General features: G+C 39.6%; 1 protein-coding gene across 3 annotated transcripts in view; it reads right to left on the minus strand.

The window, feature by feature from the left end:
- LOC100870530 (neurotrimin) overlaps nt 1-25,430 on the minus strand; it is a 191,639-nt gene that overhangs the window by 52,905 nt on the left and 113,304 nt on the right. For all 3 annotated transcript variants that reach the window (XM_086907089.1, XM_086907087.1, XM_086907088.1), the window contains exon 2: nt 1,974-2,068. In XM_086907089.1, the coding sequence (XP_086763215.1) occupies nt 1,974-2,068 (95 nt within the window). The remainder of the gene's footprint in view (nt 1-1,973; nt 2,069-25,430) is intronic.

Below are 25,430 nucleotides of genomic sequence, written 5' to 3' on the forward strand. Positions count from 1 at the left end.
AGAGGAGGAAAAAAAAAAAAAAAAAAAAAGAAAGAACGCAAGTGTCCCGTCTCTTTGCGAACCGTAATTGTTTCTCTGAATCCCCTCCCCTCGAGAGCTGGGGCGGAGAAGAAATCGAGGAGGCCGTGGGTGAATGGAATCTCTCTCAACGATCATTTTCTTGATATTTCATCTCCCTTTTTAATTGAAATCCATTACTTAAAAACCGGCTACTGATATTTTCAAACGTGGACTCCTTTGAGGGAGGAGGAGGAGGAGTGGAAAGGAGAGGAGGGGGAGGGATAGGTATTACTGAAAGTACCGGGTTACTGAAGGCAAAAAGGAATCTAGAGCATAGACATCCAGAGGAAGGTTGTTTAACCCGTTGACCTCGTTAAACGGCCACGAAAAAGTTAAGTGAATTTCTCTCTTTCTCTCTCTTTATTCTTTTCCACGTTCTTCCCTTCCTTTTTTACGTTTTCTCTCTCTCTCTCTCTCTCTCTTTCCCTCTCTTCCTTCGCGAATGTCCCTCTCCATCCTCGTGACCATCTCTCGAGCTTCAACGAAACCCCCCTCTTCGCTCTCCTTGTCCAACAGAGTGAAACAGTTAGTTAATTAATTAACAAAATTACGCGGACGAATGGAAATGTATATTTCTCGTGGAAACAGTTGGGAACACTGCCGATTTTATTCGTGTAATTTTTGAGGCTTGATGAAAAAAAATGGCCATCCACGCGTGTGTCTCCTCTTCCGTTCGTTTCGTTTCGTTTGCGTAAAATTTAATGCAACTCGTGTATATATAAGATATAAGAGGAAAATTTAGAAAGTGAAAAGATAAAACTGAAGAAACTGGTCTTGTCTCTGGAGAGGAAGTAAAATATCGATTGGAATTTGATCTCAAGCAATTTTGATTCACAATTTCACCTGCCTTTCTTTAATTTATCCTATACGTATAAATATATATATATATAGTTTTCAGATTCGTACAACGCGATATGTTAGAACATTTTGTTACAGAATCGTAGAGAACGTCACGTGTGCCACTCCACTGCTGTTTATCTTGCAAATTAGACCAACGGGATCAATGGAAGTTGCGCTGGAAAATTCGTTCCCAATCCAATAATGGCTTCTCGGAGGCCGCTAATTAGGAGAATGAGATACGAAGAGCAAGAATGCCGTCTCTGGAAGCCGATAAGATCCGAGTGTTTGCCGTTTCGAGAGAGAGCGCGAGAACTCGTCGATCTTGGCTAATTCGAGAGCTGAGGCTGCCAATCCGGATTTACGCCGATCTATAAATTACGGATCTTCGAATATCTTTGCCGATGATGGCCATATTAACCGTGGAAAGGGCCACCAATTGCGGTTCCCTTCCCCCCTCCCCTTGATTTCCATAAGCGCTTCAAACTTGGATCGAAGGCATTTGTCGAACATTTGCATTGGATTTGTGCAAGTTGCAGCAGGTTGCACATTCAGTTGCAACAAGGTCTTTCTTATTATTTTAGAACGAGCTGCGAGTTTTCCACGAACGATTCGAACGAGGAGTGTAAGGGAGAGAGAGAGAGAGAGAGAGAGAGAGAGAGAGAGATTTAATTTTCTTCTTTAAAGTAAGTTTCAAGATTAAAATTTAACGAAAAGTTTATCGAGTTAAGAGAGCGAAATTTTGATATTGATACGATTTTCGATCACGAATCGTCGATTTTTGGAAATGTGGAAGTGGTTGATTTGATCGGAGAGGCGTAATTGTGACGTGATTCTTTTTTTTTTTTTTCGAAGTGTTTGTTAGTTAATCGAAGCTTGGTGAGAAAATGAGAAAAAATTCTGCTACCGTGTTCTAAAAATTAAAAAAAAAAAAAAAAATTAATTTTCTTGTAAATGTAAGAAAATATGTAAGGAATTTCTTAGGATAAAGAATCTTCTCGTCTTTTGCGAATTATCTCATCATTATCGATATTCGTTCCGATCGAATGGCAATACAAATATAATAAAAAACTCACTTTATATTCAGCTAAATCTTGAACCACGCAAGACAAAATTGCTTCTCTTCCAACTGGAGCAGTTACATTGGCAATTGGTTCCTTGAAATTCGGATCTAAAAAAACCAAGAAAAATTTCACGGTTAAAATCATCTGCTCGGTAATTACAGTTTAAATAGAAAACAAAAAAGAAAAAAATGAAAAAATTGTTTCGAATCTGATACAATGAAATTCATTCATCATCCGATATTTTCTTAATTAAATAGAAGTTTGAAGATCAATTGTCAATTTGGATGGGGTAATCAGACATCGGAAATACGAGGGGAAAAGTTTACTGAACCGTTTTTAAAATGGTGGAAAAAGTTGCGGTGAGTCGATATAATAAAATACTTTTTATTGGTGAATTGTTTCCGTCGAATATCGAATAAGACGATCCGTCGCGTTCTCCCGTCAATTAATCTTAAAATCTTCATTAGAATTTTATAAGAGCACGAATATCGGACTGTGCGTTCGCTATCTAGTTTAATACAATTTGTAAATTACATTTCGCGTTAGGACGATTAACAATTGATGATAACCGCGTTACGCGATCAAGATTCGATTACGAATCTCTTGATTTTATTATTTGAAACGTGGAATAATGTGTTTAGTAGATTGTCGTACGAAGGAAAAGAAAAATATTTATAGATTTTATACGTATAAAGGTTCATAAAAACCATATCGGTCCAATCATTTTTATAGTCGACATCCCAATTTAGTCAGATTATAAAAGAAATTTTCAGGTCAAACAACTATTTATAATACAATCACTGCAAGATTTATATTATCCTACAAAAATAACAATGTAGACCGACATCAAATCAATACTTTTCAATATTCGCGGTTCTCCATAAATTTTCCATCGTTAGATAATTCTTCTCCCCAATTAACACGCGAACGTATCCTAAAAATTTCCCGTTCTACGATCATTCAACTTTTCCAAATAAAAGAAAAAAGGCACATTTATATATTATTTACCATACTCGTGAAAAATCAATATCCATCCTTCGATATTCTTGATCCAAAATCAAATCTTCCGATTAAAATAAAATCGAAATCATACAACCTTACAAATTCACAAAAGTTAATGAGACAAATGGTAACAAAATGGCACCATCCAGAGTGTCCATTTTCCCATTAAAATAAAATCGAATCGTACCTTTAATAAAAATTCACACAATAAGTGTTAATAAGTAAACGAAATGGTGGTCCACCACCAGCTCGATATCCGATTAAAATAAAATCGAGTCGTGCCCACTTTGCACACTTTTCCTCGCAAAAGTTAATGGGGTTTAACACGATGGCGTAACAAAATGGTCCGTAAACAGGCGCTCGTATCTAGGCATTAGAGGGGATGGCAGCATCGATCAAAGGTCGTTCGCCTCCCCAGGCGAGGACACGGTCAGTTACAGGGAGATTATTTGCCAAGGACATAAAACGGCGAAGGGCGTCGTTAAGGGCGGCGAAAGGAGACGGAGGAAGGGCGCGCAGAGAGACGCATAACGTAGATGGCATAGTAATGGGAACATAGGGGAACCATAATTCCATTATACGTGCCTATCCACCGCCCAACCCTGGTTGCGCGGGAGGAGGGGAGGGGCGGGGGTCACTCTCGCGGGAAATTCGAGCGTATTAAAAGTCTCGATCTAGGTTGGTTTGATAGATCGGCTGTCACGAAATGGCTTCGTTTCGCCGGGCTGCATCCCCCATAAGAATAGACCAACGGACGACGCCAGTTTTTAGATCCCTCCCTCCCTCCCTCCCTGAAATTTCTTTCCTCGTTTATCGCCACCTTTTGGGAATTGATTGTATTCCTTCCCGGGAAAATTGAAATTTATGTATAGAAAAAAAAAAAAAAAAGAAATATCTCCATCCAAGCGTTCCACTTTCAAAAGTGAGAAATACAATCTAAACGAATCAAGCACGAGTAATATCTCAACTACCAACTACTGTAGTTAATGGTCACGTGGCGCTAGTGTCGCCTTCCATCGGTATCAATCTCCGTTTTAGCCCAACGTCTCAAAAAGAATCCTAGCTCAGAAGATTGAAAGCTTAAAAGTTTACAATTTTTACAATTTCGATCGATTACCCACCAACAAGCAAGGTTCCAGATATCTCGTTGACAACACGAAATCATGGAGAGATTCTATTTTCGTGTTTCTTCTCTACGTTAGATCCATTCTCCCCGCGAATGGGACGAGTCTCGAACGAGTTACGGTTCCGCGCATTAAGCCGAGCAAGAGAGAGGCATTGGGAGGAGGGGGCGAGAGTTAGCAAGTGATTTCAGAGGGTCGCGAGATATTTCAGGGCGCGGGGATGGCGAAATAAAGCGGGCCGCGTTGTTCGCGCGATGTTCATGCCTCGTTATTATGCTCTATGTGTCCTCCAACACCCTGCTCCTACGGTCTCCTCGTCGTGAATGTGTGCGGCAATGTGACGAGGGACGACGCGAGGGCCAGACACTCGCGAGGAGGGAAGATAAATGAAGATGAAAAGGACGGTGTTGTCCTGGCGATCCGAGGCGAGCGAGCTTTCGACCCTGTTCAAGGCAGTGGAGTGGTGTGGTGAAAAGATGAGTCCTCACGCAGATATTTGCGCAGAGAGATTCGTGATTGGAGCGATCACGATCCAACTTTCTCTTCTCTTCTTGGAAACTTAGTGGTCCACCCTTCGAAACAATTTCGCCCATCTTTGCAAAGCTGACGTTGCTCTTCGTTTCACTCTTACCCTCCCTCCATCTGTTTAATCCCCGATGACCTGATTTCCCCGAAAATAAATGGAGGAAATATCGAGAGGGGAGGAAGGGAGGGATTATTGCCATCCCACTGAAACGATAAAAAATTATTTTTGGAGATCAGCATTAGGGTGGAGATTAAAATTTGTTGATGCTCCTTGCACGATATATTTACATTGTATCTTCCGAAGAATCGCTGAGATTCGGGAAAGCTCGTCATATAGGCGATACGATTCCCTCGGCCGAGGAAATCGGCCGATTACGCGGCTCTCGTCATCATCGTTTAAGAAGGGAGATGAAAAAGGACAGGAAGGGGGAGGTGAAAAACGCGTAACTTCGTCTCCATTATCCTCCTCTGCCGCAAGATCGGGGAAGAGGCAAGGAGAGGGAGAAAATGGCGGGCCGAGTCGGGGATCGAGCCGCGCATATTTGCCAGGCAGCTGGCATAAAGAGGCCGAGATACTGTCGTCATAAATAGGGATGTAAGCACCCGGGGGACTAAGCGGGCGAAATTCTTATTATTTTCCGGCATTATAAAACGTGGCCGGAAGGAGGAGGACACCGCGTCCACGTCGGCACCTCCGCTGATTTCTCCTCTCCTCCCTCCTCCCCTCGCCGTGGAAATAATCTCGCGGAGCCACGCAAAATCTGATTTTCGCATTCCTCCCCCTTTCTCCCTCCGTTTCTTTGTTCATCCGCGATTCCAACGCGGTATCCAACGTTGGCTCGCCGATTCGTATAAATGGTATTTAGAGAATAAATGGTTTCCTCTTCGGGAGGAATTTTTTTTCTTTTTTTTTTTTTTTTTTTTTTTCCCCAGGTCCATCAGGTGATCAGACCGCGAATTTTTACGCAAATTCGCACCTCTTCTCGCGGTGAATACGTGTTCCGTGTGTTCAGGAACGTGTTTTTTGCACAGGTGGCTATCTCTCTCTCTCTGTTCCAGTGAAAAAGAGAACGAGTTTTTCTTTCTTCTTCTTTTTTTTTTTTTTTTTTTTATAACGCGTTTCGGCGTTATCGTAAATTTTCTATAAAAAATGTGTTGGGGCCAACTTTGTTGGGGAACGAAGGCCGAGGGGTTGGCCGCATTTTTTCCAAAGTGAAAAACTTTATAAATTTCCGAGTGGACGAAATAACACGTGCGCAAAATGAGGACACGTGAATGGAAGGAAGGCTTGTTTCGCTCCTCCAAACGTCGTTTTGGGAATTTTTATTTTTTTTACAACGACGGCTTTCCGCCTCAAATCCCCGGCTTGATATTTGAAGGACAAGGTCTCTGCAAGAAGAAGGCATCAGTTTCAAGGGGAGTGTTCGCGTCCTCTCCTTGTTCTTTCGTCCCACGGATAAATATATTTTTAACTATATCCATTCTCGAGTTACAATTTACAACGAGGAAGGAAGGTGTTTCAACAACCGTGAATTTTTCTTTTTCTCTTCTTATCAAGTTTTTGTCGCGAAATTCGTTCGTCCCTAAAAATGAGAAAAATTTCTCTTCTTCCTTTCTTCGTGGGGGGGGGGGGGAGGAAGTTGACCGCTCCCAAAGGGAAAAGGGTATTGAAAAAAACCCTGAAGGGGGCGGGAGAATTCGAAAGCCAATAGGATTGAATAAGTGAGGAATATTTAAACGGCGACCTTCGCTCGCTCGATTACTTTTCCCATTTACGCGCATTAATTGCTTCACTTGGAAGCTACGTTTCTCCAATTAAGCAAACAGCCATTGACTAAACGCAGGCCGGGAATGGAAATGTTTCTTACGCAATTAACGGTTACGTGAACGGTTTGCGCGAGTTTTCGAAAAGAAGGGGTTAATAACGCCATGTTGCCACCTCTCCTCAAATCCGATGCTTTGCATTTCCTCGTAATTACCTTCCCCCTGCTCTTTCCATCCTTTTTATCCAAAAATTCATTTCGACCCGCTTCGTGTCTCCCATCGCATTCTTAAGAATTCTTGTCGCCATTTTCTTTTTTCGAACGAACGCGTCTTCCGTTTGCTCGACGATTTAAGCAGTTCGAGACATAGTTAAAAATTTCGAATAAAGCGACTACTCGTTAAAACGTTGAACAATGAAGCAGCCACGAGATCTCCTAAGTAATCAACCCTCCTGCTCTTTCCATTCAAAAAAAATTTATTTCGACCCGCTTCGTGTCTCCCATTGCATTTTTAAAAATCTTGTCGCCATTTTGTTTTCGAATGAACGCATCATTCGTTTGCTCAACGATTTAAGTAGTTCGAGGCATAGTTAAAAATTTCGAATAAAGTTGCTTTGAACGATTACTCGTCAAAACGTTGAATAATAAATTATCGAAGCAGTCACGAGATCTCGTAATCAACCTCCTTGCTCTTTCCATCCTTTTTATCCAAAAATTCATTTCGACCCGCTTCGTGTCTCCCATCGCATTCTTAAGAATCTTGTCGCCATTTTGTTTTCGAACGAAACCGCCTCTTCCGTTTGCTCAACGATTTAAATAGTTCGAGATATTAACCTGTTGAAAGAGTGGCTAGTTAAAAATTTCGAATGAAGTACTTTAAGCGCTGCTACTTGTTAAAAAACGTTCAACAATGAATTATCGAAGCAGAGATCTCATAACCAATTCCCTTGCTCTTTCCATCCTTTTTATCCAAAAATTCATTTCGACCCGCTTCGTGTCCCCCAACAAATCACATAACAAGGGAAAAGAGATTCTTAAGAGATCGTAGAGGAAGAAGAAGAACAATTAACAATTAAAAAACGTCGCCATTTTCTTATTCGAACGAACGCGTCTTCCGTTTGCTCAACGATTCGAGGCATTAACCTGTTGAAAGAGTTAAAAATTTCGAATAAAATTACTTTAAACGATCACGTTGACCAACAAATTATTGGAATTAGCTTTGTACAATTCTATATAAATTTTGCCCGAAGTTTTGCATAAATTTTACGAACGAACGGATCGATTTTTTTTTTTCCCTCCCCAAAACGAAAGACGAGAAAATGGAAAATTGAATCTTCGACAATGGTTTCGACGGTTGATGCGTTAATCGGTCTCATTGTTCAATATTGGCAAAATTGGCGAGAAACATACAAGTCGGTTTATTACATTGTCCGCGCATAAACGTAAACGAGAACACTTATTCGCTTGTCAAGTTAACAAAGTCCGTACGTCACCGGCATTGAAAACGCGTTAAATTACTTCGTATATGCGTGACGTGTAGCGTGTAGCAGTGTAATAAATCCATTCGAATCGATGTCCCATATGTATATGCTTCATACGCGCGGAATCGGCAAGAATCTTTTTTCCCCAATTCGAAATAACGGTACCAATTTTTTCTTTTTTCAATTTTCGGGGATTTAATTAAAAAGAAAAAGGGGAAAAAATATATGTGTGAAATATATGGAATTCCTCGAGAAGAAATTTGAAAGCAGTCCGACTTACGTCGATTTGAACTGAAATCACGTAAGATTTTGAAAGTAAAAGAAGACTTAAACGATTAATTTTCATCTTAACTCGAGATCGTCTTTATCAATAAGATCTATCAAAAAGATATTATCCCTGATCTTCTAATCAAAATTAATTATAAAATAAAGTTTCTTTAAATTCAATTAATCAATAAAATAAAATTCCATAGGATCTTATCCTTCCTGTATAAATTAAATCAAATCATCCTCGTCCTACCAAACTTTTCATTCCCCTCAACGATGAAAAAAAAACATCAACTTTTTAACGATATTATTTTCGGCAAAGATCGTCCAAACTCTCCGACAATTTGTAACTCGAGCCTGTATTCTCGATATGGAGAGGGAGGGAAAAGGTCAAAATTAAATGGGACAGGAGTAGAAAAGAGATTACACGGGATATTAAAACTCTTAAATTATAAGCAACGGTGGGATTCCATTAATTTTAAGGAACGTTAAAATAACGCACCGGCCCAGATATTATATCGCCGCGGCAAATATGAGTCGCATAATTACCAGCGGCTCGAATACATTAGCGAGGAGGGAGGACATGAAGGGAGCAACCCCGCCGGGCTAATAGGCGAATTTACGGAAAGAAAAAGGAACGAAAAAAAGAAAAGAGGAAAGAGAAGAAAAGAAGAAAGGAACACGCGCGCCGCAACGGAAGGGAAACATCGATGGCGATAAGCAAAAAACTAATTGCACGAGTTTCCACGTGTGCGCGATTGCGACTCGTTGAAAACTCGTTCCACTTGGAATTGGAGAAAACAAAGAGTTTCTTTTTTTTTTTTCTCAGTCTTCACACGCGCGAATTATTCTTCCCCGAAATCACACGGTAATTTTCCAAATCTTCCAAATCTACCTTCTTAAAATCTTAAGATCATTGATAGATAAATCTAAAAAAAAAAAAAAAAGATTCCTTAAAGTTTCGCATTTGTCACGCAAAGATTTTTAAGATTCGAGACGAGGAGGATGGATGATGGGAAACGCTAGGGGAAGGAATGCAATTTTTTAATTTCCACCGGCTCGATTCCCCTCCTTCCTTTCCCCCAATGTTTCGAAACACTGGTTTATCCACAGCTCGCAATATCCGTATTGATATTCCATCGACATCCGGTACAGCTTGGGGGAGGAATCTGCCGCGCGTTGCAAAAAAAGAGAGAGAGAAAAAAAATATAAAACCCTTGGTTCCCGCCGCGCGAAAAACAGTAGACGACCGAAATCGCGCGTAAAAAATCGAAATACGACCGAGAGTCCGTAACCGTAAATAAAACCGTTTTGCTTAAAAAAAAAAAAAAAAAAAAAAAAGAAAAATTGAGAAAAGTTTGCGAAAAACGAGCGAAAACAAAGCGACGTCGATCGATTGCACCGAGGTTTGATCTAAAACTCGAGGAAGAAGGAGGAGGAGGACGCGGGATATCACTTGTCGCCACGTTTCTTGGTTTATTGGCGGCGGGATGTGTTGGCAAAGAAACAGCGTGTGATGCTCGTAACAGATTGCATTTCGTGCCGGGACACACTTTGTTACCCGGGTTTACACTTTCATGCACCAGAAACGACCTCACGTTTCCCGTCGCTCCGTGCCGGTCTATTTATTTTGGCCACTTGGGTTTTCAAGGCGCTGTCACCTGCCTCGCTGACACCGAACGGCCGCCTCCTCCTCTCTCACCCCTCCCCTCTTTTCAAGTTCACCGAAGTCCGCCGTTGAATAGCGCAAGTTTCGAGACGTTTCGTGCGTAACTCGTCCTCCATTTTCTTTACTCGTTCGATTTTTATATATCGTGTGTGTGTGTGTGTGTGTGTATGTGTGCGTTTTTCCTTTTTTAGGAATATATAAATTTTCTAATTTTCCTTTTCAGATATTTCTTATTCGATGGAAGGAAGGAAGTAGAATCCATACAAATAATATTGATCATTGGTAGGAGATTTCTAAGATTTCTTTCAGTTTTTGAAAAAAATTATATTTTCGACGGTATTCCAAAATGTGCTTAGATCGGGAGTTGAAGAATGCAATGGAAAGCAAATTCGGTTAGTTTTCGAGAAATCTTATTTGATTATATTTGGTTAAGAATATCTTTATCTATAATAAAGTAAGAATACGTTATGGATTTTCATTCGCGTAAATTATTCACGTAGAATTTAATTTTGAAAGTTATTATTTGTTTCAAATTGCGTATTTATATCGTGTAGAAAAACTGCCACTATAACAAACCGTAGATATTTCGTAATTTACCATTTTATTCTTGACTGATTCGAAAATTACATTTCGCGTCTTGGCTCGACACATCTCTTGATTAAATTTCAAGGGATTAACTTTGTTCCTTTATCCATTTAACGAAGCAGAAATATTCACAAATATGGATGTAGTAACAACAGAGCCGATAATTGAAGCCGAAGTATTTTTAATTTCCAAAAATTTCATTTTTATCCAGTATTACGAACTTGTCCGATGGAATGAAACTTCTCTTTCTCCCTTCGTTCCTCCTTTCTGCTTCTCAATATATATATAACCACAAAAAAAAAAAAACACTCGTCCTTAACATTATCCATCTTCGTTAATCCATCGATCGAACAACGTGCAAGGGATGCAATTTTATTAAATTTTACGTCTTGCCATCTCTCGATTAAATTTCAAGGCGATTGACTTCCTTCCTTTATCCATTCAACGAAGCAGAGAAGAATTCGGAACGAGCCGTGCAAGCCATCTGTATAAAAAATAAGGCAACCGAAATCGGTGTTCCCGAAAAAAAATTCCACTCGCGTTATAAATTTGTTGGACGAGATCGAAAACTGAAATCGTTCGTCTCATTTTCATCCGCTCATCCTCGACATTATATCCATCCTCGTCGATTGAACAACTGGCGCAGCGAGGTTAAATCTGGCGGAATGGAGTCGAGACTGCACTCCCGCGTATAAATCCACGATTTCTTGCTGGCGACGTAAGTGCGTGCACGACACATTACGTAGCCCACGTACGTTGAATCCGTACAATACGTTATATTTCCCTCGACTTGGGTCGAGCTCGACTCGGTCCACCGATTCTCATATCGAGGGAAAATCGCTGCTTCCTTTCGAAATTCCTTTCCGGCCGATGCGGCTTTTCGAGGGACGCCGGTTAAAGTCATTCGAGGCAAAATCATTAATCGATATTTCTATGATTCTCCCCGCCATAGAAATTCCTTTCTCTCTCTCTCTCTCTCTCTCTTTTCCTCCATTTCCCCCTTTCTCCTCCCCGTTCCAGGGGAGATCGATTCGAGCCTTTTTCTTTTTTCATCGTCCATCGTCATTTCGAGAAACGATATGTATATATAAATTTTTCCTTCTTCTACGCCTTTGAACGATATTTTCGATTGCTGAGTTTCACGCCGTCCTTTCTCGCCCGGAAAGACAAAGCGTTGAATTCAACGGTGAAATATAGAAATAATTACCGGGATTGGACGGAATTGGAGAGAATCGTGAACAAGATAGGGGGCTGCTCATAAAATAATTGCGGCGAAACGAGACGTAGGGAGAGAATCAATTTCTCGGTCATATATTATACAATGACGTAATTTTGGGCTGAGAACTAGGCGGGATTACCCGGTGAAATTTTGGTCGCCGAGAAAATGGTAATGGAATAGAGATAGGATATACCTGCATATATATATATATATATATATATATATATAAAACCACGTTTAGGAGATAGATATTACGTGATCAATATGGATGGAACGGAGTGACAAGAGGAGTAAGTAAGAGGAAAAGCTTGTAACGCGTGTTTCGCGAAAGAAAGGAAGAAATTCGCGGGAGGGGATAATAATGGAGGAGAGAGAGAGAGAGAGAGAGAGAGAGAGAGAGAGAGAGAGAGAGAGAGAGAGAGAGAGAGAGAGAGAGAGAGAGAGAGAGAGAGAGAGAGAGAGAGAGAGAGAGAGAGAGAGAGAGAGAGAGAGAGAGAGAGAGAGAGAGAGAGAGAGAGAGAGAGAGAGAATTTAAAAAATTAGAACGTACGTAAAATTATAAAAGTTGGAAAGAGGGTAATATCGAGTAATTTCGAGTAAAGAAACCGACCGTTTTTACACACCTCTTCCTATTATTCCTCGATTATTTTTTTTATTTTTTTTTTTTTCTTAAGAATTAATGCGTGTTATTTCCTGGAACAAGGTTTCCATTAAACGGTACACGGCAACCTACTAATATGATTATCATCGCGTGTAATTTATATGCAAATTCGTATTTTTTACCGGCACAAATGAAGAAATAAAGGTCCTATCTTTATCTTCTTCCGCGTGTTATTTAAATTTTATTCATACGTGTAATCGGCGGGCAACAAAAATTGACCGTGCAATTTTTCTTTTCTCGAGGAAGGGAGGGATATCTAAAAAATAAAAAAAAGGCGACGATCAAAATTTAATCAATCACGACGACCACTTTTACTCTACCTTCGAATCTCCTCATATCTAACTCGCAACCGCCATTCTCTCTCTCTCTCTCTCTCTCTCTCTCTCTAATCGTCTCCCTCCCCCTTTTTTCTCATCTCGCGTCATTAGCATAGCATTAGAGCACGACCAAGTTTCTTTCCACTTTTCCACAATCGAGGGAACGGTTGCATCCCTAACGACTGTTAGCCCAACAACAAAAACAACCCCGGCTCCTTCTTCCTCCTGCGAAACTTATTCGCCCCCGGGTTAGATAAGCAGATGATAATGTAGTAATCACTTTTTAATTAGTCCGATATGTGCTTTTAATGGGCCCCTTTTTAACGTGAAACGAATATGGCCAGTCGTATAAACGTATTCGTAACGCGCGTCGTAACGCGCCATTGTCACCGTGATAAATTGCGCTTTGCAAAAATAGAAAGGTATGAAAAATATGAGACAAATGACTGTGCCGGTTCTCCAAGGATAGACAATTTATAATAGTGCTCTCTCTCTCTTTCTCTCCCTCCCTCTCTCCCTCCCTCTTTTTCTTTCTCCGGTGGTTTAGCGGAATACGAAGAAATAACACGAATTGCACCGTTTCATTTTTACTTCCAACACATCTCATCGTTTCCCTTACTTTTAATAATTATTTTAGTAGCGTGGCTCGATAATTGGTCATCCGCGCGAATTGGTCCGGGGTTTAAATAAAAACGTTTCAAATCCTCGAATTCCTCGAGTCGACTCGAATTCTCGAACGAATTCATTATCTGTTATCGATGATTCGTAATTATTAAGCACGATTATTGGCTAAATCTAGAAGTTGAACGTACAACCGCGAGGTACGAGGAACTAACTTCTCTCGGTACGTGGGGAGGGGGGAGGGAGGGAGGGAGGGGCGGGGAGGTACAATGGGTTGCAAACTTTCTCGCAACCGTTAAGACGAAGAACTCATTCCTATAGTATACACTGTTTCAATCGTGATTATCTTGCGAGCGTAACGGGAATGATGTATTCATTGAATTTCTCTATTGCGAAAATATAACTTTTGTACGGTTTAACGTGAAATAATGATTATTATCATTATTTGAATATTATAATTTCCAAAGTGGTGTATAAATTTATACTTATAAGTATAAAATTCTCTAAACATCTGTTTAAATTAGTAACAAAAACGTTTCGAACCAGGATCACTTATCGTCGAGCTACACTACTTATGGACGATATTTCAAGTTGTACTACTTACACACGGAATTTTCAACGATTATCAACAGTTCTCGATTCTATTCTAACGAAGATCACATATGCTATATACTTACTGACGAATTTTCAATCGCAAACACTTCTCAACTCTGAAATTGAAATTAATAAGAAAATTATTTCAACGACATATCGTCGACCTACACACTATTTACAGAGTATCGAGAGAAAGAATTTTCAACTAATAAACTAATAAATACTTCTCAACTCTACTAAAATTAATAACAAAAACATTTCAAACGAAGATCATTTATCGTCGAGCTACACTACTTATGGACGATATTTCAAGTTGTACTACTTACACACGGAATTTTCAACGATCTATTATAAACAATTCTCAATTCTATTCTAACGAAGATCACATATGCTATTTACACATACTATTTAATGACGAATTTTCAATCGCAAACACTTTTCAACTCTATTGAAATTAATAATAATTAAAAATATTTCAACGAAGATCGACATATCGTCGAGCTACGCTACTCACGGGAGCGTCGAAAGATCAAACTATATTACTGAAGAATCTTCTAGACTAATCAGCTAATAATAAATACTTCTCAATTCCGTTAAAATTAATAACAAAAATATTTCAACGAAGATCACTTATTATCGAGCTACGCTACTTACACGCGGAATTTTCAACGATCGATTATAAAATACTCAACTCTATTTCAACGAAGATCACGAAGATATCGCCAAGCTATACTATTTATAAAGGAATTTTCAATCGTAAATACTTCTCCACTCTACTAAAATATTAATAACAAAAATATTTCAACGGAGATCACTTATCGTCGAGCTACACTACTTACAGAGTACATCGAAAGATTTAACTAATACCGAGAAATTATTACACAAACTCTGTTAAACTCTCTTTCACATTTACGCGAGATATAAATCCTTTATGAGGCGACATCTGGCGCGCGCTACGACGACGACTTTTTTATCACGCTCCTCCATAATTTACAGCGATACACATTTTTAATTTTTCAATGACGCGCCGCTGCTATATATTCGTGTGCTGATTACAGAGAAAATCCTGGACAGAGCTCGAAATTCGTTCCCCGGTTAACGAGGCTAGCTCAAATTTTACGAAAGGCACAGATGGATAGAGATAGAGATAGAGAGGGGAGAGAGAGAGAGAGAGAGAGAGAGATCGTAACAAGATCGTAGTGTAACCAAGTCGAAATCTCTTCATCCGCCGTGTCGACACGCGCCGCCAGTAGTCGTTCCGTTTCGATGCCTCGCTATATGTGGAACGACAAGTTCCCCTCCTCCTCCCTCCCCAATCTCCCAAACCCTATCTCCCAACATCCAAGTAAGGATCTTCTTAATTGCATGCGGTAATTATTGTTTACGCGGCAAATATATCAGCGTCACAGATGTTACAATCTTACTAACTAGTTTACCCTTTTAAATCTCAAGGCCTCTCCTCTTTTAAATCATCACCCTCTCGAGGCCTCTCGTCGATTAAAAACACGAGACGAAATATTCGATCGTACACACTTAACAATTATTTTAACAATTTTCGATTTTGCAAATTTTGCAAAGAGAATGCTGCTCAACGAATCGAAACCAGCTACTTTTTTTTTTTTTATATATAAAATTAATATCCTTCTTTCTACTATTATCACGAATTGCTCAACTTGAATACAAATCTCGAAGAAAATTTTTTTATCCATCATCATCGTTTTCGAATCGAGAGCCTATCACCTCCACTCTTTCCAACCAGCCTGGACCAACTAAGAGAGCCAGAGCGTAGACAGGAGATGTTACAATACTCGCCACGATGATGATGATGATGATGATGATGATGATGATGATGATGATGATGATGATAATTTTGGAAGATTCCTTCACCGGCGTTAAACGGTGTACACGAAAGAAGGAGAAGGAAATAGGACAATAGGTCAGGTTGGTGGATACAGAGAGTGGCACGTAGAGAGCAATAAAACGTGGAGGGGGGGGGGGGGCGACGCATCTCGGTCGAAGGATGGCCCTTCGTTCCTTATTCCTTCCAGGTGTTGGCTCGCCTGGCCTGGTCATTAGTGGGCGTTGTAGCGCCTGTTTTGCCACGGCATCGACCTGCACACGGTCCTCCTCCTCCTCCTCCTCCTCCTCCTCCGAGGAGAGTGACCCCCCACCGCGTGGAACGACGTAATGGAAGGAAGAAGGTTGGAGGAGGAAAGGAAACGTGAGACCTCCTCCTCTCCATGGATGGTGAAACTGAAGGAAGTGACCTGCCTTCTCCAACCATCTCTCGAACACGATGGACGAGACGATGTTAAAAGAGTGGGCTATTCGTTGACTTATGACGACGCCATTTTCCACCGGCGTTACGAAGTTATCCAAGAAATTGAAAGGATACTTTTTATCCAACGCCCTCTCCGCCTTCCTCTTCGTTCTCTCGTCGAAAAGAGAGAGAGAGAGAGTGAGTGAGTGAAATATTGTTTAGAATATCGGGGGAATTTCTTCCATCGATCATCGTTCGAGAAGAGACGACGTTTTTGCCGTCGCTTGATTTCGTGCGTTCGAAGAGATTCGAATCGAACGATTGAACTTTGTTCAAAAAATTGTGGGATATCTTTCGATTCGTGATATTTCTGATTTTTGGCAGGAAGGGAGGGGCAGCATCGATGCTTAAACACGATTGAAACGTAAAAAAACGGTGCGCGCAATAAACGCGGGCGAAATAAAGATAAAAGTGATATTTTCTTGAAACACCGGTAGTTGTTATATACGGTTATAGGGACTTTTAGAGATCTCTACGCGGCCGCCTCGAAGTAAAAAGGGGGAAGGGGCGAAATGAAAAATGAAAGAAGTAAAAAAAAAAAAAAAAGAGATGGTGAGTCGGTATCGTAAAATCTCCCGGAATCAAGAGCCACGGAATTGATAAAATTTCGACGATCGAGTCTCGGAATAACGAGTAGATGTTACAAGCTCGTATCTCTTCGTATCTTCTCTTCCCCTTCGTTCTATATTTTGAAAAGTTTTAAAAAAAAAAAAAGAAATTGAATCGTCATAGAAACAAATAATCATCGAGACGATTAGTGGTCGTTAAGAATGTCGAAAAATAATCGTTGAATAATAAAAAGTCATTCACTCGATGGAATGTAATTCCATTGAACGTATCAATATTCCATTTCGATCCTTTGCAAACAGATCTTAATTAAGAAAAATCCATCCCGATTTTTCTGCGATATAATAATAATAATAATTTCTTCTTCCGCGTATTATTTCCAATAATAACTTTTTTTTTTTTTTTTAACTCTGATCGTTTCCAGATTCCAATCGTCGCGTGGGGGGAAAAAGAAAAGTCGTGGCGGCGGGATAGCGGGACGTGTTTGCCCCGTCACGGCACATTCTCGTAGTCTGCAGTAATGTAACAACGAGCAGAGAACAGAATGAAACGGCGATCTTCGAGCATATAATAACGGAATAATAAAACAAAATATTTGTTATCGCTTGCTTATATCGTTAACGAGTCTATAAACTTTCTAATAACGCGTCCAATAAACAGTGTATGCAAAAGATTTGAGATAAACGTCGCGTTCGGAATTCTCGGGCATTCTCGGTGTTGAGGCCTGTGAACGCAAAATTTTCAATTGATTTTAAAAAAGTGAAATCGGAAGGGTGAGGAAATATTATAAATTCGAAAAACGATTGAAGGGAACGATCAAGAATATCAGTTTAAGAATGAGAAATCGAAAAGTTTGCAGGCCAAATATTGCAAATATTGCAAAAAACGATTGAAAGGACGATGAAAAAAATTTCAAAACCGATTGAACGGAGGAATCAATTGTCAAAATATCGCCTTAGGAATATGAAGAGTAAAAAAATTTCCAGGGAAAATATTGCAAATATTTGAAAAGCGATCGAAGGGACGATCAAAATGTCAGTTTAAGAAAGGGTGAAAAAATATTGCGAATTCGAAAAGCGATCGAAGGGGCGAATCGACGATCAAAAAAATATCAGCTTAAAAAAGTGAAATCGGAAAAGAAAATTTCCAGGAAAAAATATCGCAAATTCCAAAGCACGCTGAAATTTTAGGGGCTGATTCCACCCTTTCCAAGAGATTTCCGCGTGTGTAATCCCCCGTACATTCGTACAAAACTTTCATTAAAATTAAAATTTTTCAGGTTAGAGAATTTTCCTGTAAGATACTACTTTTTTCCGCGAATACCATTTTTCCAGCGATTCCGGAGAATTAAAAAATTCCGAAAAGGGAAAAAGATGAACAGAGAGAGAGAGAGAGAGAGCGATATTTCGTTGGAAAACTAGTTTCTCGCGAATAATCACGCGGACAGGATAGGAATGCGGATAGGTAAAAAAAATTGTGAGTAAAAGAAAAAAAAAAGGAAAGAATTTCGAACGAAACGTAAAGTCAACACACAACAAAGTTCTCTTTTTTTTTTTTTTTTTTCGAGACGTTATAACACGTTGGGCGTTGGGCATTACTGTTAAAGAGCTATAAGGCAGCTCGTCGCGCACCTGCTATGCTCAACTGTTATACTTTCTACCATCCTCCCAGTAGTTGACAGGTTATTACACCTACGTTGTATACAAAGTATTATCTCGTATCGTACTCGTAAAATATGGCCTTCCATTATATTAAGAATTTTCCACGGTACACCGGTATACACTTGTTTCCTCCTCTCTTCCTCCTCCCCTCTTCCCTCCTCCCCCCCTCCCCCGGGTTTCCGTGAAATAAAACAATTTAGAGTCGTGGGCCGTGGTAGGGCTGGAGGAGGTCTCGGTATATTTATTGCGCGGCCATCGACGCGAAACTATTATCGAATCTTTTCTTCGAGAGACTTTGGTTGAAAATTAACCAAAATTGCTCGATAACCTTCCCAATTTGTATTTCTTACTCGTTAAGAATAAGAAAAATTCCGATCCAGATTGGTAATATTTCGATTAATAATAATAATAATAATAATAATAATAATAATAATAAAGGCGAGCGAACCTTTTCAACGACGATAAATAAATAAATAAATAAATAGGGGAGGGATAATTCTCGAGAACGGGGGAGGGGGGGGGGAGGGGGAGGATGATATCGGGAATTTATTACATCGGCCTGTTTTCTCGGAGTCTTGGTTTAAATTTAAATTAGCGGTTGTAAAAAGAAAAAAAAAAGAAAAAGGAAGAGGGGAGCAGATTATGCCGGGGGTTTAAGAAAAAAGAAAAAGGGGGATATAAATTTCGCGGAGGGAAGGAGGGGGTGGAATGGAGTGTGGTGAAAATTAATATTAATTTTGGAACGGAGATTTTTTTTTTTTTTTTTTTTTTTTTTTTTTGATAAATTTACGCGGCCGTTTTTCGTCGTGATTAACGTCGTTACGTTAATGTGATTATCATGACGCCGAATGCGTGAAATAAAAACGACGATACGAAAGCACGGCGTCGCGTTAGGAGGGATTAACATATAGTCTCGCTCTACTACCGACGAGAATTCAATTTTTTCTTTTTTTTTTTTTTTTTTCTCTAGATTTAAATAATCACCCGTAATCTGCGAATAAATAACGTGATGATCCGTATTTATAGAATAATTTAACAGTTTGTAACATCATTCGAATATTAATTTTTTTTTTTTTGAGAGAGAGAGAGAGAGAGAGAGAGAGAGAGAAAAGAATATAAAAGAATATACGCGAAATATTTAACCGTATATTATTTCATCGATCGAATGGAGATAACAATCTCTGGGATGGGAAAACACGGCGAAAGAAGAATCTATTAACTTAGACAACTCAATTGATGGAAAGAGTTAATTGGAAAGATTCCAGGACGAATACTACCTCGCCGGGTCATATATTTTCTGCTAAAATACCTGTCCCGTCGTGACAGATTCGACTGAGGGAGAGGAGAGAGAGAGAGAGAGAGAGAGAGAGAGAGAGAGAGAGAGAGAGAGAGAGAGAGAAAAAAGAAGATACACAGTTTGGCGAAAATCTCGCGCACACGCGTGTACACGTGAAATCGTAACATAAAGCTTTTTATTTTCTAATCCTACAAAAGGGGGGAAAAAACGAAAAAAAAACGAAAAAAAAAAAAAAAAAAAAAACGAAAAAACAAAAATATTCAACGTTTACGAATCAGAGATAAACGAAGCTAAAAATACGTAAAATATTTTGAGAAGTAATTTGAATGAAGTATCGTATGTCCAAGCATATTTTTTTCCTCTCCCCGATTTCTTTTTTCCTTTCTCCCCCCTGACTGTTTATTTTTAACTCGTATCTCGAAACTTTTCGATTTTCACCACGATACCAACAGTTTTGGCCAAATATTCGCGAGGATATTCGTCCGAATCCATCTCTGGCCACGATTCGATTTCTCTTTTTCCAAGTTAGAAAAATAACAGGAGGGAGGGGGGGGGAGGGGAAGAAAAATTGGACGGAGTCAGATTTGATTCCGTCGATTTTAAAAAAATAATAACAAACACTTGTGCGGGATGGGGATCGGTCTCAACCCGGTCTCAAAACGCGGGAAATGTCGTCGTGCGGGATCGCTTATACGAGGTTCCACCAAGCTTCGCGAATTTCCTTGAATATTCATTCGTTCGACGCCGCACAATGCTTTGATGAATATTGTAAGTGTTCGTACTGCGCTTTCGCTTCGCACATTCGAACGAGCGTAACGCTATCCCGGATTTCGGCGGAAAGTCGATACCGATTAATCGTTTGTCGATTAATCGTTTCAATTATCCGCTCGATTCTCCGCTACGCGCATCACGCTTCATTTTCTATCGAGTCGAGTTTCGCATCGATCGATCGAGATCCATGTAAACAAATGTTAATCGGGTCTTTGTTATTATAAATCGGTAAAAAATCGATCTCTCCTTCGTCTTAACTTTAAAATACGGGATATTTTCGTGTTACGTACTTTATTCATATAATGCTTGTTACTCGTTCGTTACACTTTTTCCATTCGTGTAACACCACGCAAGATAAGATTGAGGAGAGGGATTTGAAATAGGGGAGTAGCGTCGATTCGGGGAACGTTTAACGGTACGATTAGGCACGAAGGAATTTATTTACTTAAGTCATTCGATATCGGAGGGTGATATTGACGGTGGATTATAGCAATTGATAGCTTCGAAATCTCATTATCTCGGCGTAATAGAATACTCTTTAAAGAGAAGGGTGGACAGGATGAGAGGGTGCGGTGCGGTGGAGGAATCGGTGGCAGAAATTTATCTTTAGAGGGATACCCTCTAAAATCGTAAATCTTGCGGTCGAGCGAAATTATTCGTCCATCGTTGTGTAATAACAAAACGAGATTAGCCCCTCTCGTGACTAAAAATTTAATTTTTAACACCGATGAAAACTTTTTCTTGCGAACAAATTGCCATGGAATTTCCATTTCTACTGCCAGAGAAGGTAAAAATTCGCGAATCTATCGTGGATCTAAATAATAATAATAATAATAATAATAATAATAATAATAATAATAATAATAATAATAATCGAGCATTCGAAATCGTCGTGAAACGCGATATTGTAATTTTTCGACGAGGGGGAGGGGAGAGGGTAAGAAATGGAGAAGATTATCTTGCGGTCGCGATTACTTTGGCTTCCTTACGACGTATCGTGTTGAGACTGGTGGAAACGCGACTGTTCATCGATCAATGGCAAAAAAAAAAAAAAAAAAACGAACGGTCTACGCTCTGTTTCGAATATTATTCAAAAATTAATTAATCCTCGGGTAAATATCGAGATATCGAAATCATATCATCCGATCTCAAATTATCGACTCCTTTTTTTTTACATCGTCGTTCGTTTCTTTTTTACGCGTGTAATAGATTTAAAGAATTTCGAGGAGAGAAATACAAGAGTTTCGAGGTGATAAATTTCGAAACGATCCCGAACGCGATATTGGGTAATAATATATGATTCGTTATTCTCGAGCGTATTTTCCTATCGATCGAATGATATTTTCTTATATTGGTTCTCGGATAGGTCTCACATTTTATCTTTCTCTCGTGGAATAATTCATCGATATACGAAAAACTTGAGAATATACTCGTTGGGCGGGGATTTCCAAAAGATTTATTTCCCCTTCCGGCGATCTGAGTTCCAAAAGAGTTAATTTCTCCCGCCTCTTTTTAAGTTTTTCATTTGTTGTCTCGAATCGCTCGATGAAAATCGGTTTATTAAATGTCCAAATAGGAATCGCGTTTACCTTATCTTTCAGATATCTTTCCCTCGCTCGTTATCGGCAGCGAAATTCGCTCTCTGATAAATAAGAAATATTCCATCCTTTATGCATGTGTATATATATATACATTTTTCCAACGTATTAACCAAATTACGCCATTAGTAACCCATTAAAAATTCCTCTCTAAATTTTTCTACTTGCCTCCCCCTCCAAATCGAAATTCGCGCACAGCCAATAAGAATCGCCGAAAACTCCGTCCTGATAACTTTCCAACCTGAGAGACCTCCTCCACGAGTACGAGCTACTTCCTCTCTCCGCACCTCCCTCTGTACATCCGTTTCCTCGACGCACCGCCTCTCGAAATTCCCAGCTTGTATCCAGCCCCTCCTCCGGAACAAAGCTTAGACAGAACCACTCTCGACGCCCACGATCGGTTGAAAATTTAATCGGCCGACGATCCGCGCGGTTGTTCGAATCGTAATTCGAATCCGACGCGTCCAGATGGCGCCTCGATCGTGGTTTTATTCGTTCGATCGGCCGACAGGCGGCGCACGCTTATTCGCCGGCTTAATTAAACCCCGCTTCGACGAGTATTTCCGTTTTCGTTTCGAATCCTTCTTTCGCAGCCTCGTTATCCTTCCTATCCCCCTCTATTTCATCTCCGCCTTCTTAACGTTCGACCCTCTCGAATTCCCCGCCTGCAACCGGATTTATATCCCTTCCCCACTCGCGGTATTCGTTAGAAGCATTAAGCTTTAATTTCGCTGAGAACCTCCTCCTCTTTCATACTTTCCTACCACTTCTGGATGGAAGTCGTTACTACATCCGGTAATCTAGTAGGCGCTTTCTTTCGTGGGAGACATAATCGTTCGAGCTTTTTGCTCGTCCACTATTGGGATATTGTTTCGATTAAGGCTTGTTCCAAGTTCTGACCTTGGGGGGGGGGGGGGGGCGAGCTAGAGATAGCGCGCTCTTCTTCTGGTTGAAACTTGTTATTCGCAATTTTGGAACGTAGAATTTCGACCCGAGTTTTCTCTCTACAAGTAAATTTGGAAGGGAATTGGAAGTATTCTTTAAAAATTCTTTTTATCGAGAAATTTGTTCGAGGATTTGAGCTCTGGATGTGGTTTCGTTGTAAATTGAGTTGGAAAGTGAATTATAGAATTTTGACCGAGGACTTGAATTTCTTTTGGAATTGTACTTGCTCCTCCTGTTTGATTAAAATTTCTTATCTGAAATTTTTAGAACGTAGAATTTCGATCCGAGTTTTCTTTTTACAAGTTTGGAAGCGAATCGAAAGTATTGCTTCCTTCTTTAAAAATTTTCTATCTAGAAATTTGTTCGAGGATTTTAGCTGTGGATGTGGTTATATAAATTGACTTAGAAGGTGAATTATAGAATTTTGATCCGAGTTTCTTCTTGCAATTGTAAGTTAACTTCGAAGGTGAATTGATATAAAGAATAACTTTTTTTTCTTCCTTTTAGAAATTTGATCGAAAATTTGAGTTTCTTCCAGTTTTAAATATAATTCCATTGTAAATTGAGTTCGAAGATGAATTATAGAATTTTGAAGAAACTTGAGTTCTCTTGTAATTATACGTTGATGAATCGAAGATGAATCGGATGTCCTTTTTTAAAAAATTTTAACCGAGCATCTCTTTCTCATAAATCTAATCGATCTTGAAAATGATGTAGTAGAGTGAGGTGAAAATTTCGTTTTAGTGAAAATTTGATATCCAAAATTTTGGAATAACGGTGGAAAATTCTCTTTGTCGCTTCTCTTCACAGAAATTTCCACAAAATATGTCGAACATTTTTCCCTTTCTCGCTCGATTTCTTCTTCGCAGAATTTTTTCCACATTTTCATTCCTTCCTTTTTATTTTATCCCACAACCATAACGCAGTTTTATTCCACCACCTCGAGCAAACTTTTGAACAAAGCGCCGTTCTTGTTCAACGATTGTTCACGTTATCACACCGCGCCACAATCGATGTTTATTTTCATCGATTTACATGCAGATTCAAATCATTATTGATGTATATCGGAACGGATAAAAGCATTTGCATACGCGTTTTATTATTGAAATTTCCAATACAGTTCCCCCATACATTATTTGACGTGAAATCGTTTATCTTGTTCCTTTGGTAACATCGAAGAAAGGGGGCAAAGGAAACTGTATAAAACTGCACGACACGAAGTTATATACGCGAGATTACGACTTGGGGGGGGGAGGGGGAAAAAAACGTCACTTTTTTTTTTTTTTTTTTTTTTTTTGATTTCAATGGCACACACAACAACACACCCGAGAAAGAATTTGTTTAAACGGGACGGGGAAATATTACGATCCATAAATCGTCTCTTTCCAGATAAAACTCTTCAAGTTTCACTAGTCAACCCCTCGTTTCGTTTAAAATAGTATCTCGTATTTTTTTTTTTCTTTTCTTTCTTTCGAAACGTGTCATTTTTAATTGCACGAAATTCCTTCCCTCTCGTATTTTATCCCCTTCGATGATCCACATCCAAATTCCGATAAAACTTTTCAACGAAAAACTTCTACGTTCGTTCGTTTTGTCTACGCGGATTCTTTCCTTTTCGCGAGACAAATTGTCGCGAATAAATTTTTATCGCGACAATGAAACGAAACGAAACGAAACGAAAATAATAATAAAAGGACCGTAATATTTCAATAATCTTCTCATCTTCGCTCGAATACTCGGAAAAGCAAAAAGGAAAAAAACGAAAAATAGAAAAAGGTTAAATCGAGAAACAACGAGTATATTGAACTTGCTTTGATTCCCTCCCCTCCTTCCACAGGATGATGGAACAACATCAAAGAGCGTGGCCGGTTTAATATTTTGTTTCGCGGAAGAGGAGGCGGAAAATTTCGCAGCCGGAGAGAAGAGAAAAAGGAAAGAAAGTGGAGGAATTAAGCAACTGGGTCAATACTCGAAATATAGGTGGAATTAACGAGCAGCCAATCGATATCACAAGAAAACGTCAAAAAGGTGAAAACGTCTGTCGCTTAGCTCGCGGCCTGTCATTACTTTTCAACCGGGATAATCCTGTGCAATTACCGCGGGCCGACGGCCGCCTATTCTTCCTCCAAAATACTCGATCGGCGGTGAATTCGTATCGATGGCTAATCGTTAGATACTGTGCCATTTCCCACGGAGATGGGATGAAACGGCGCTTGATGGAGAGTGACACGGAGAATTCGACACGAGGACGCACAGGTAATCGTATTTTTCTTATTCTAAAAAGAATAAAAAAAGAAACGTGCGTATGTAAATGTATGTGCGTGTAAAATAATTAAAGACACAGTTGATTCGAGGCTTAAATGTTATCGTGCAGAAAGCCAGAAGAACAGTTCTTAGTTTTCATCAATCACCTGTTCTCAATTAATTGTTCTCAACCGTTGTTTCAACCGTTCGAAGACTATAAGCGTCTAATTGGTTGTCC

The sequence above is a fragment of the Apis florea genome, unplaced genomic scaffold, assembly GCF_048593485.1.
Source record: "Apis florea isolate Af1SG1 unplaced genomic scaffold, ASM4859348v1 contig_24_pilon, whole genome shotgun sequence".
Lineage (NCBI taxonomy): Eukaryota > Metazoa > Arthropoda > Insecta > Hymenoptera > Apidae > Apis > Apis florea.